This window comes from Electrona antarctica (assembly GCF_951216825.1).
Source record: "Electrona antarctica genome assembly, chromosome: 18".
NCBI lineage: Eukaryota > Metazoa > Chordata > Actinopteri > Myctophiformes > Myctophidae > Electrona > Electrona antarctica.
The window spans coordinates 41916174-41929099 of record NC_136799.1 but is presented as its reverse complement, the minus strand read 5'-3'; the positions used below and the strand labels follow the sequence as shown (position 1 = coordinate 41929099).

General features: G+C 42.5%; 1 protein-coding gene across 1 annotated transcript in view; it reads right to left on the bottom strand.

Annotated features, from left to right (window-relative positions):
• LOC306942156 (mitochondrial ribonuclease P catalytic subunit-like) overlaps positions 1-12926 on the bottom strand; it is a 31697-nt gene that overhangs the window by 1906 nt on the left and 16865 nt on the right. Inside the window, exons 10-12 of the mRNA XM_079527899.1 lie at positions 10552-10662; positions 4983-5128; positions 2090-2285 (exon numbers count right to left, since the gene is read on the bottom strand). Coding sequence (XP_079384025.1) covers positions 2090-2285; positions 4983-5128; positions 10552-10662 — 453 coding nt within the window. The remainder of the gene's footprint in view (positions 1-2089; positions 2286-4982; positions 5129-10551; positions 10663-12926) is intronic.

Sequence of the window (12926 nt, the reverse complement as noted above, 5' to 3'; positions counted from 1 at the left end):
TAGTCGACTAAGTGTAAAGTACAAATGTATTTTGGCAGGCCGTGATGGCATCGCGATGGCGTCATAATGGCTGATTTTACACTTGGTTGCATGCTGAAAATAGCCGATCTATAAGCTCACAACGTGTCACAGCGTGACCCTTTGTGAGATTATAGAACTGCTATTATCAGAGCAACACCGGAGCGCCACCATGACTTCTGTCTTTTAGTTCCATTGGATCTCTACTCCATTAGTCCCTCCCTAACATTTTAGTCTAGTTTTTATTTGTTGACGAAACAATATGACAATATATTTTCATTATAGCTTAGTCTTTATTTCATTTTCATCCGCGAAAAAGGTAGTCGGGGAACATTTTTCGTCAGAGTTTTTAGTTGACGAAATTAACACCTTTTTATGCCCCGGAAGTTTTCAAAATAAAAGGCAATAGAGTGCCCGGCAGATGAGGCACATTTTATTCTGAAAAGCCCCGCCTTCCATTTCCCCCCAAAACCGGGAGGTATAATGTTCCAATACTACCTCGCGCTAATAAGTCTGATATCTCTTTAGAAGCGTTAATATTCTATCGGCGTTCTGATCAAAACCATGGAGAGCGCCGTAGATTCAGAGATAATAGCAAGTTTTGTCGGCCCGTAAACAAGGAGGTGAATGGCTGCGCGCATGCAAGGTATTGCCTAGCAACGTCCACTGCAAAAACAAAAAAAACTAGAAAAAGTGCCCTTCTGGGCACAGGTCTCCACCAGGAGGATAGGACTGTGTGAGATGTTTGGCAAAATGTTTAGGAGTAATATAAATAAGTAATATGTTTGCCTTTGATGGCAATTGGATGATTTGAGGCATTTTGTTCCAAAAATGTGTTTTGCAAAAATCAACCTGTTGGTGGCGCTATAACAGGCCAATGTGAAAAGGGTGGGATATATTCCTCAGCCTAGTAAGAAAATGTGTGAAAGATTTGACGTAAATTGCATGCTGCGTTCATGATTTGAGGCTTTTGTTCAAAACGGGGCAATCTTGCAAACTGTGAAAGCCAATTATAGCCAATTAGGATGGAATATGAAATATCGGACAGATCCGACTTGAGCACATGACCATAGAGATACTGTGTAACGATTTTTGTAATATCCAAAAATGTGTTTTACAAAATTCGGCCTCCTGGTGGCGCTATAAAAGGCAGATGTGGAAAATGCAGGTTTGTCCTTGGCCTCTAGGGAGTGTGCATGCAACGTTTCACGCAGATCGGTGCAGTTTTAGGTAAACAATGTGAAAAGCTGCCTCATGGTGGCGCTATAACAGGCCGTTCTGGAAAATGCGGGGCAGAGGTTCATCGTTGGCATCCAGGGAGTGTGTGTGCAAAGTTTGGCATCGACCGGGTTAACGGTGCCGGAGATTAGCTGGTAACGGACGGACGGACGGACGGACACACACAAACACACGGACGGAGTGCAAAACATACTCTCTCCTTCGGCCTGGTGGAGACAATAATTTTAGTGATCCGGTTTTATACCATTAAAATGACTTAAAGACGTCTCCATACATCTTGGCCCTTATACACGTGTAATTATAAAGGAATACCGGACAACTCACCCCGGTGCTTGCCCGTTTTCCCTCCAGGAATTTTCCCCAGTGAGGGGGATAACTTGTAATATGCTATTGAATATGCTATTTTATTGGATAAAAAAGATACTCCTATGGAAAGGCTTTATCATTTTACTTATATTGACCGTATAAACAATTTAGTATAATTTAAATTTAGTATAGCCTATGTAAGGTTTTGCCCACTCAAATGGTACGTCGTCACAACTTCGGTGAACCGACTTCACTGTAGTAGCCTTTTCATAAATTATATTTGTACTTAGGCTGTCTGCTGTCGTGCAAGTTTATAGTTAGAGATATTCAAAGTCCAGCTGTCTGCCGTCCAGCCTCTCCCACCCTCACTGGGGAGAATTCCAGGAGGAAAACAAAAAAGGGGTGAGTTGTCCTGTAACCATTATAAAGACGTCTGGGGACGTTTTGGGCAAAATAAGTATTAACACTGATTTGATTGACAGTCAACTAGCTCCATTTCACTCTCTTCAGTCTCCTCTTCTCTCACCTGGAACTGGACTCTTCTGTTAGGTGTGAACCCATTCACAACCAGCTGGTGTCCTCTCTGCCATTTGAAAAAGAGGCGCCTGGAGCCTCCGTCTGGCAGGCACGCCTTGTGGTCCCTCATGAGGTCGCGGCTCACGAAACGACAGTGGTTCCCAGAATGCAATGCTGCGTACAGGAGGAAGGGGTCGTCCTCTGAACTGAAAATAATACAAAGATGGAGAGATGAGATGGGCAGGCCGAAGCGGAGACGAGTTGATGAAAAGATGTAGATTGAGGTTAAAACCTGTTAAGCCCCAGCGGGGTCCAGGGGGAAAATCCCCAGAATCAACATTGCAATTGCAGATTGATTAGGTCTGATTAGATTTATTGAGTGCTGTTCAGAGGTAAACAGCCATTGCCCCCGCTGGTGGGTTCAAGAGGTTAGTACAAACAAGACTTCCAGAAACGAGAGTGTTAGGTAAACATGAAGACAGATCTACCGACTTGGGGGTTTATATACATGTCACTTTGCAAAATGACACATTTTCCCACGTCACAATCACCTCATATGACCATTAAAGCAATCAGATTTAGGTTCAACATCAGGGAACCCCTTTTGGTGTTAGCATTATGTTATGCTTTAGCTATTGAAAAATAGCAGATCTACAAGCTCATAGCGCGCCACCGAGTGGCGTCTGCTAGGTCTGCTATTTGGTCTGTAGGTCTGCTATTTTTGAAAAATCGAAGAACGACTGACATAGAAACATAGCTTTTTCAGAAAACTGTCAGGATGTAGAAGACATTTTTAGAATCTGATCTCAGGTCAAAATGGGTTAAGAGTTAAAGGACGAAGCCACTACTATGGTTGAGCATTTGGCTACAAATGCCCCTGACAATGACATCAGGAAGAGTAGCGTGTGTCTAGAGTACTGTTTCCAACTTTAATGTAATGTGCGTAGAATACTGTCGCGATGAAAATGACTATCCTGTGTGATTCACATGCAGTGGTTCCAGTCCTCCTGTTACGTAAGCATGTCATCTGTTCTAAACACTTAGCACATGGCATTTGTCTTCATGACTCAGTGTAACTTCACGTAATGGCTTGTAACCGACTCATCATTAAATGTTCTTTGTTCTCTTTGAGTCAGCACTACTGAGTGATAACATGTACCGTTTTGATTTAAATTAGTTCTTTATGCAGGGTGGGGTCGGTGGAAGCTTTTTTTTAGGGGAGCTAGCCCCACCTATAAACAGCTATAGTGTAGATTCTGTCTTAAAGGAGAATTCCTTGCTAGAAGGCTTTCTTACCTTTATTTGTAGTTGTTACGTCCCCACCAAAGAGGTCCTGGTGTTATTCTGTGCAAAAGCGCATTATTGGCTATTTCCCCCTTCCATAAGCCCTCAATGAATTGCATTGAATTGAATGGGGCTATGGGGTGTTGTTCTACTTCGCTAATTTCCATCGCAAACAAAAAAAGTATATATCCTCTCTTCATAATGCAAATAGTATCCCAAGCGGGACACTTTACTACATAATTCGATGGAAATAAGCGAATTAGCACAAAAACCCAACCCCCATTGAGGGCTTATGGTAGGGGAAATAGCCAATAATGCACATCTGCACAAAATAACACCTGGACCTCTTGGGGACGTAACAACTACAAATAAAGGTAAGAAAGCCTTCTAGCATGGAATTCTCCTTCAACACGAACATTAAATGCCATTGACAATGAATGGAGAATTTACGCCATATGTGTCTGAGCAAATCGGCTGTCGGTATGTCTGTCAGTATGTCGGTGGAGACCCTTGGCCAATAAGGGACCACCATTCTTAGTGACGTAACTAAGGCATGTTTCAAGGCTGGTATAAGGTCAATAATTGACTAGAGCACCCCTCACTTCACACGCGTGTGATCTTTTTGTATCAATCCTGCGTCATGGGGTCCTTGACATGACAACAACTGATGTAAAGGACAGGCTTTTGTTTTGTTTTTTCACTTTACTGATGATGATGCAATGCACACATTGTCTATGAAACTACTGAACATAATAAATGTGTGTCGTTGCCAGGCTGCAGATATACTGTTGACGTGTGGCTGTCTCTGGTCTCATCCCCATGTCTAAAAACTGCCTATAAGTACTCAAAATGTATTCATATGTTTCTGTTAAATGACAAAAGCAGTTTGCCTTCTCTTACGTGAACATATTTTGTGTCTGTTTCCGGTGGTTCTCAAAGTGTGGTCCGTGGACCCCCGGGAGTCCTTGAGGGGATTCCAGGGGGTCCCCCCAGTCAAATGAGTGGATATAGCATCAACACGAACGTAACCACTTTAACCAGGGCGACTGTGGCTCAGGAGGTAGAGCAGGTCGTCCAATGATCCATGGGTCGGCGGTTCGAATCCCGGCTCCTCCTGTCTACATGTCGAAGTGTCCTTGGGCAAGACACTGAACCCCAAATTGCTCCCGATGTGCTGGTTGGTACCTTGCATGGCTTCCGCCGCAATCGGTGTATGAATGTGTGTGTGTGAATGGGTGAATGTAATGCACAATCTATGTAAAGCGCCTTGGATAAAGGCGCTATATAAATTCACCATTTACCATTTAGCCTAAAATGAAATGTTGAAAAAAAACCTTGTATGGGGTCACACAATCTTTTCAGGTGGTTGTCAGTCTGTGGACAAATACATATTAATGTGGGGCTCCTTGACAAGCAAAAGGTTGAGAACTACTGGCCTTTTCTATATTCCCAGTCTCGGAGGGACTTACATGTTGTCCGTGAAGAAGCAGTGTGCCTTCTTCTGGATGAGAAGACTTACATGTTGTCCGTGAAGAAGCAGTGTGCCTTCTTCTGGATGAGAAGACTTACATGTTGTCCGTGAAGAAGCAGTGTGCCTTCTTCTGGATGAGAAGACTTACATGTTGTCCGTGAAGAAGCAGTGTGCCTTCTTCTGGATGAGCATCATGCTCCGTTGGTCCCAGGACCGGGAGCTCAGCATGTGTTTCCTGCCGAGGACCAACACAACCTGACCCTGACTCTCCAACTCCGACACCACCGCTAACAACTGACGCACGCGCACGCGCGCGCGCGCACACGCACGCACACACACACACACACACACACACACACACACACACTCACACACAAACACACACACGCAAAAAAAAAAGAGCGGTCAGAAAGAATAATGAAAATCACAAGCTCTTTTCTGTAATTTTCTGTATTCTCATATTATTATATAAAGAGAAATATTCGATACTGACAGACCAAAATGAAGGATATTTTCTGTGTTTTAGTTTGTATTGGTATTTTGTAAATACAAAATACAGTTTCAGTTAGTTCTTTCTTGTAGTGCTTGTATATCAGTTAACTCAAATGTGTTGTGTGTTGTAGTTATTTTGTTAGTTTTAGTCTACAATACCCCCGACAGACAGACGCGCACACGCAATAAAGATGCAGCCACCTCAGGCATAATGTGCTGTGGATGTCCTACAACAAATGCATTCGACTAGTGTCACATGTAAGATACAGTAAAACAAATCCTTACGGATGAAGTCAAATGAGATAAGGCTCGAGTCACATTGAAATGTCAAAGGCATTGATCTATTGGTCTATTCTTTTCGTCAAATCTAGTGGATCAATCAAGATCTGAGATCACAATGCTTCTCCTCGGTATAATAAGCATTTTATAAAAGTGTTGTTGCTATAACATTTATTTCGTATCCGTTGCCAAAGTACATTCAATTACGAAAATACAATTTCTGACCCATTTAGACCTGAGGCCGATTTTGAAAACGCCTTCTATACCCTAACCTAAAAAACTATTCCTGTTGTTATATAGCAACATTTAAAATGACAGATGCTGTCTTGGTTTTAAAGGTATAACGAGGTATAGGAGGCTTTCCCGGTCTTAAAGGGACACTTCACCCTTTTTGCCAAAAAATATATATCAATGATGTTTATAAGATTTAGAACACTTTCCTGGCATTATTTTTTGTGTAATCTCTGGGTTTAGATATTTTAGATTAACGGGTGGCTCTGACGTCAGATACACTCTTCCGTATTGCTACCGGACTACATTGTCTCCTCACACTGCAGCTAGACCAGCCCCAAAACACAGCCGTCACGGACACTGCGATTTGTTCCACCTACAACCTTCGTTGACTCCACCCCCACATGCGCATTTGTTATTGTGTTTGTGTCATGTTGCCGTCGTCAGCAGAGCAGCACCAGAGTATACAGAAAAAAACAACTCAGAGGAGACGCGCTGTGTAGTGTTGCCACCCCGTCATTCTAATGCACTGGCTTTTAGAGAACATTCTTGTGGAAGTAAAAAGAAAGAAAAAACGTACTGCATTACTGTGTCCTTTTCCATTGTAAGATGCAACCAATGTTATTTGTCAAGGGTTCCCAACCGTCCCGTAAAATACGGGATCGTACCGTATTTGGCAACTAAAAGACCTATCCCGTAATGAACCGATAAGGGACGCACTTAATCCCGTATTTTGGGCTCGTGGAAAAATGACAGCGCGTTATGGTGATTCTCAGTCACTCGCTCCCATGCAGTAATAAGAAGGGGCAGCCGACTGAGCTATAGGAACAGGAAAGCAAGACACTGAAACCTGGTGTCTGGAAGGGCGCTAGGCTCAGCTCATTGGTCAGTACTCTTCATAGGCATGCAGCAGAGCCAATCACTATGCAGTATCGTATCTTAGCAACTATTTCACCACGCTCCGGTCCACAAATGGATGCTGTTGACAGCCAAAAATCTTATCTACCTCAGAGTCAGAAAGTTCTAGTAGTGAGATAGAACTAAAAAAAGAAGAAAAACTAAGTGCAGAGCTGAGTGTGAAAAAGTTTCGGTGGATTTTTATGAAACAAAAGCTTTGCAGTTTGAAAGTGGATATTCAAGCTTTCCCTACAGCTGCAATGTTGGTGAGTTTAATGTTGTTTAATACAAGCAGATGCAAATTGGATGAATGGGGAGTTAATGGATGGTTTATGGCAAGTCACTTCATATCATTATAATAAATCTAGAGTTGGGGGGGGGGGGGGGATTCGTGGCAACATAGCGCGTCTCTCTGGTGCTGCTCTGCTGACGACGGCGACATGACAAACACAATAACAAATGCGCATGTGGGGGTGCGGTCAACGAAGGTTGTAGGTGGAACAAATCGCAGTGTCCGTGACGGCTGTGTTTTGGGGCTGGTCTAGCTGCAGTGTGAGGAGACAATGTAGTCCGGTAGCAATACGGAAGAGTGTCTCTGACGTCGGAGCCACCCGTTAATCTAAAATATCTAAACCCAGAGATTACTTACGCCAGGAAAGTGTTCTAAATCTTATAAACGTCATTGATATATATGTTTTGGCAAAAAGGGTGAAGTGTCCCTTTAATGGGTTAAACAATAAAAAAAAGAAAAAAATAAGAAGAATGTAATGAAACTTAATAAAGGTTATTACAGTTATCCCAATTATTCACACAGTATATTGTTGAGCCTCATCTTCACCACTCATCAGGCAGATAAATAGCAACGTCGGGTACACGGAGGGGCATGTGTTCCCAGCGGGCATTGGCCTAGTTCAAGTAAATTACATTTAGTGTAATGAAATCTTTGTTTATTCACACATTAGTTTGATAGTCAGTAGTTATAGTTTCATCCAAACATTAGTAAATAGTTTCCTCCAAATATTCAAAGAAGTGGCTGCTGATCTCTTTTAACCCATTCTGGACTTTTGGTGTTTCAAGCATTTATGTTATACTTTAGCTATTGAAAAATAGTAGATCTCCCATTTTTGAAAAAAATCATGAAAATGTGGTGCAAATCTTTTGAATATATTCTTTCAGAGCAAACGTTTTTAACTCAAATCTTTGCTTCCGGGGGGGGGGGGGGGGGGGGGGGTCCATGGAATGGGGGCCGGCGGCCAATTACATATCATTTTTGGGGTCCTTGACATGAAATATTGAGCACCACTGATATAGAAACATAGGTATTTCAGAAAACTGTCAGGATTTAGAAGACATTATTTTAATTTCAACGTCGGGCCTAAATGGGTTAAATAGCAGTGTTTACACAGCCTTTAAGCGTTTGGAAGCCCTCTTATCATGTCTCTCAGTCTCTGGGTATCTATCTCTCTCTCCTTATCAGGACAGGCTGTACATAGGAAGTCCTGTTTCTGTGGCGGGGACTTCCCTCGCTGTGGGGACAGACAGTGGTCAAGTCTGTCAGCGTTACACTCATCCTGGGGAAATTCATCTGTCTGCAAGTCAGCCAGTGTTTGTCAACCAGCGGGTTGGGTACCGTTTCCTATGGGCTTTGCTGGTGTGTGAATGGACATGTTTTGTTATGCTGTGTGTGACTGTGTGTGTGTGTGTGTGTGTGTGTGTGTGTGTGTGTGTGTGCGCGACAGTGCGCGTGCATGCATGCATGCGTGCGTGTGGGCATGCGTGTGTGCGCGGGCATGCATGTGTGACAAACAAACCACTATCCCCTATTCCCAATCTATCTTTGAAATTCTTTGTAGATTTGAAATGAGTTTTGATAGATTCCACCTACAGTATAATGACAAATGCCCAAAATAGACACACATGGGTGGAAGTGGTTAATGGCACGATCATATTAGTTTTAGGATTACTACAGGTACTAATTTATACATTGTTGAACATCTGTTCAATCTGTTGAACATCTGTTAAATTACAACATCTCAGATTTATATGGAAAGCATTCAACGTCGCTATGTTTAGTTGAAAATGGAATAAGTGATTTCCGAGCAACACGGTTGTATGATGACATATAAATGCACCATACAGTAAGGAGCATGTTTGTGCAGGTCAAAGGTTGCAGAAAGAATACTATACAGTATACACTTGACTATACAGTGTTGATTTTGACAGCAAATTTAGATTTTAGTTTTAGTCATAGTCTCTTGAATAGTTGTCATTCAGTTTTAGTCACACCTGGAATGTTTTAGTCTAGTTTTAGTCGACTAAATCCACAGGGATTTTACGTTTGCTGAAAATAGCAGATCTACAAGTTCACAACACATGTTGTGACCGGGATGCACACGCAGATGAGACACACCGACGGTCCGTGCTTGCGGTTAGGGGGTTGAGTGTAAAAACCAAGTGTAAAATGACCGATACTAGATCTGTTGTCCACTAGTAGTCCTTTCCTAACATTTTAGTCTGGTTAGTTTTCATTTAGTCTGTGTAAAAAGGTAGTCGACGAACATTTCTTGTCATTGACGAAATCAACACCGATACTATAGTGGAGGAGCATCATATTATTTCATAGTAGACTTGGTGCTGACTTGAAGGTCCGCGGTAATCTTGAGGTTGCAGTATGAAACCTCGGTGTGAGCGCCGATGTGTGGGTTTACCCGATGGCCGCTCTCTACCTCTGTCTCTCCACCTCGCACAATGACTAAATGGCGTTTGTTTTCAAACAGTAATAAGTGTAGGCAGACAGACGGAGACGTCGGCTGGCTGCTAGACAAGTGGGCTGGCTGTTGGTTTAAACGAAAAGGGCCAGTGACCACTAAAACAGGCAATCCCACCCCCACACGCTAACGTTAGTCATAGTACAACACGCAGAAAAGCCCCTCAGTTCCGCAGACATATACCTGGGACTAGGTATATGTCCCGTTGCATTTTTGCATCAATTTTGTCTGTTGCACTTTGTATTAATTTTGTCTGTTGGATTTTGTTGTTGTTTTTTTGTTGCATCCTTTTAATTGTGCTTGTTTCACCGTTGTAGATCTGCTATTTTTCAATAGCTAAATTATAACAATGTTTAAAACACCAAAAGGGGTTCCCGCCCAAAATGGGTTAACGGTAATTGTGTTCCAGGGGAAGCACAGTACATAACACAGCGGCCTATAGGCGGTTTTAGTTCTTTTCCTCACTAAAAACGCCGGGACAACGCTCCACACGTCCCAAACTCTTCTCCCTTCTGGCCCCAAAACTGTGGAATGCACTTCCCGTTGCAATCAGAACTGCAGCATCACTCCCAATCTTCCGCCGTAGTCTGAAAACCCACCTTTTCAGACTCCATCATGGCCCATAGCACTTACCCTACCCCCCTTAGACAGCACTTCTTAGACTTATATAGCATTTGAAACAGACTAATAGCATGTCATGTAGACAGCACAATAAGTGCATTGTATGTAGTCATAGCACTTCATAGTATATATGTACAGCATAGTATAACATATATGTATAGTTTATATGTATAGTGTCATTATATAGATATGTTCTAGTTATAGTTTATATGTATAGTGTCATTATATAGATATGTTCTAGTCATGTTCTTAGCTTACGCATGTTTCGCGATAAATGCATTTTACATATGTGATGTATTCCCATGCTTTTGTTCTTGCTTAATGTAAGTCGCTCTGGATTAAGAGCGTCTGCTAAATGCCTAAATTGTAAATTGTTTTCCAGGCTTTTCTCCTCCTGAGATACGGCTGGGAACTTATATTGATTCTCACCGTCTCTGCTTTCCTGCCATCCTGCTTTCCTGTCCTGGCCACGTTCAGTCCATCCACGACCACGTCAAACACCGGCCTCCGCTTCACAAATTCCTTAAACTGGTCTAACTCCTGGACAGAGAGACAGACAGGGGGGGAAACGGATGTGAAAACTCTTAAGATTGACATTTAAATGACCACTGCATTTACATTTCGGACATCTAGTTGATGCACTTTACCAGAGAAACATAATGAGACAAAATGGAGGACCCTGATGTAAACGAGTCTTTTCTGGTTTCATCCTCGTAGCAGTTTTTGTATCGACTTGTGCTTCCGTTTGAAATGTACCCATTCTACATACTGTGAATGAATATTATTCCAATCAATCATTCAGACCTTTGAACAAGCTGCAAATCCTGCTTCCCCATAATTAGAAGCCACCAACATGAATAAAGACAATTACTATTAATTGTAATAAGTCATTACACATTACTATCCTTCCTAAATTTTGTACTATTCCAGCTCTGTCAAATTCTAGCTCTGTCAAATTGACCGTGTTAGTTTTATATGTGAAAACCAATAAAAACTGTCAAGTCTTACGCCTTATTTATACTTAGTTTCATGGAGGTGTTGTGAACTGAAAAGCCCACATATTTTCAGTGTACGACACCCATGTGCAATTAAATATATACATCAGGCTACAATGAGTCTGTGAGATGGGCTGCAATGAAAACCAGCAGTATTCTGGGACTGCCCAGGACCAGATTCACTCGACGTGTTCAATAATCGAACCACCTTTTCCACAACCGTTGGCGGTTTCATTTTCTCCCCGACTGATCAAACACACGCTTCCAGTAACACAAAGACACCTATACTTCTTTCCTTCTCAGCATGGAAATGCCAGCAGACAGTGTGACAGCAGTGCAACTTGTTCCTGTTTGCAGATGACTCAGCACTGCTAGTCTCGGACAGGAACAAACTGCAGGTTGAAAAGGCCCTCAGCTCTGAACTCGGTAGAATCTGCACCTGGCTCGCTGATAACAAACTATCTTTACACCTGGGAAAAACTGATTCCATTCTCTTTGGATCAAATAGTAACCTCAGCGAGGCAGATGGCATCTTGGTTAGAGTTGGTGACAATATTATCACACAAAAAGATGAAATTACCTACCTAGATTCCATCCTGGAGGCTAATCTTTCCGGTGATAAAATGGCCACCAACGTAATCAAAAAAGTCAACCAAAGAACAAGATTCCTTTACAGGATCTCCTCACTGGAAAAACACCTTGAAGACCCTAACAGGAGCCCTCGTACAAGGTTTATTTGACTATGCATGCACCTGTTGGTACCACAGCACATCAAAGGCCCTTAAAACAAGGCTCCAGACTTCCCAAAACAAACTGGTCAGGCTCCTACTTGGCCTCACCCCCCGAACCCACCTCACCCCTGCCCACTTTGACAGGCTGGAATGGCTTAGGGTCGATGACAGAGTACAGCATCTTGCAATGGGTCTGGTCCACAAGATTCGCTACACCACCAAGATACCCATGTACCTGTCTAAATACTTCCTTAATGTCAACGAAGTCCACTCCCACAACACCAGAGGGAGTTCAACAACCCATGTGCAACCCAGATTCGGTACAAACAAGGGACTAAATTATTTCCGCTCCGATGCCACCAAAATGTGGAACGCCCTACCAACAGTCATTAAGACATGCGAATCCCTTGACTCCTTCAAAACTGCTCTCAAAGGGCACCTACGGACGGCTGCAATTCGAAACTGGCCCCCGTAGAATCTGAATCCCCTCCCCCCACCACCCACCCCTTTTTCCCCTCACTGTATATGTTTCTTTTCCCTTTTTTACCTCCTTTATGATGAACTCCTGTTCTGTTCTTTGGCTATATAGAAGTGTCTATTTGTACGTCTCTAAATGTTTTGATGATTTGAACATGGTGGACCCTCTTGTAAACAAGTGTAATGCTTTATTGGGTCGTCCCCTCACAGTTAACAGTCTTTGTATTGAGTTGTGCTTGAAATGTACTGTAATTTAGCAAACTGTTAATAAATATTTCAATCAATCAATCAATCAGTGTTGTTTTTGGCGGCACATTTAGATTTTTAGGTTTAGTCATAGTCTCTTGAATAGCTTTCATGTAGTTTTAGTACATTTTAGTCACCTGCAATGTTTTAGTATTTAGTCTAGTTTTAGTCGACTAAATCTACAGGTGATTTAGTCGACTAAAATGTGTTTTGGCAGGCCTTGATGGCGTCGTAATGACCGATTTTACACTTGTAAAACGCGTCGCGCTGCGACCCGTTGTGAGCTTGTAGATCAGCTGTTTTCAGCATGCAACCAAGTGTAAAATGACTTATACTGGATCTCTTGTCCACTAGT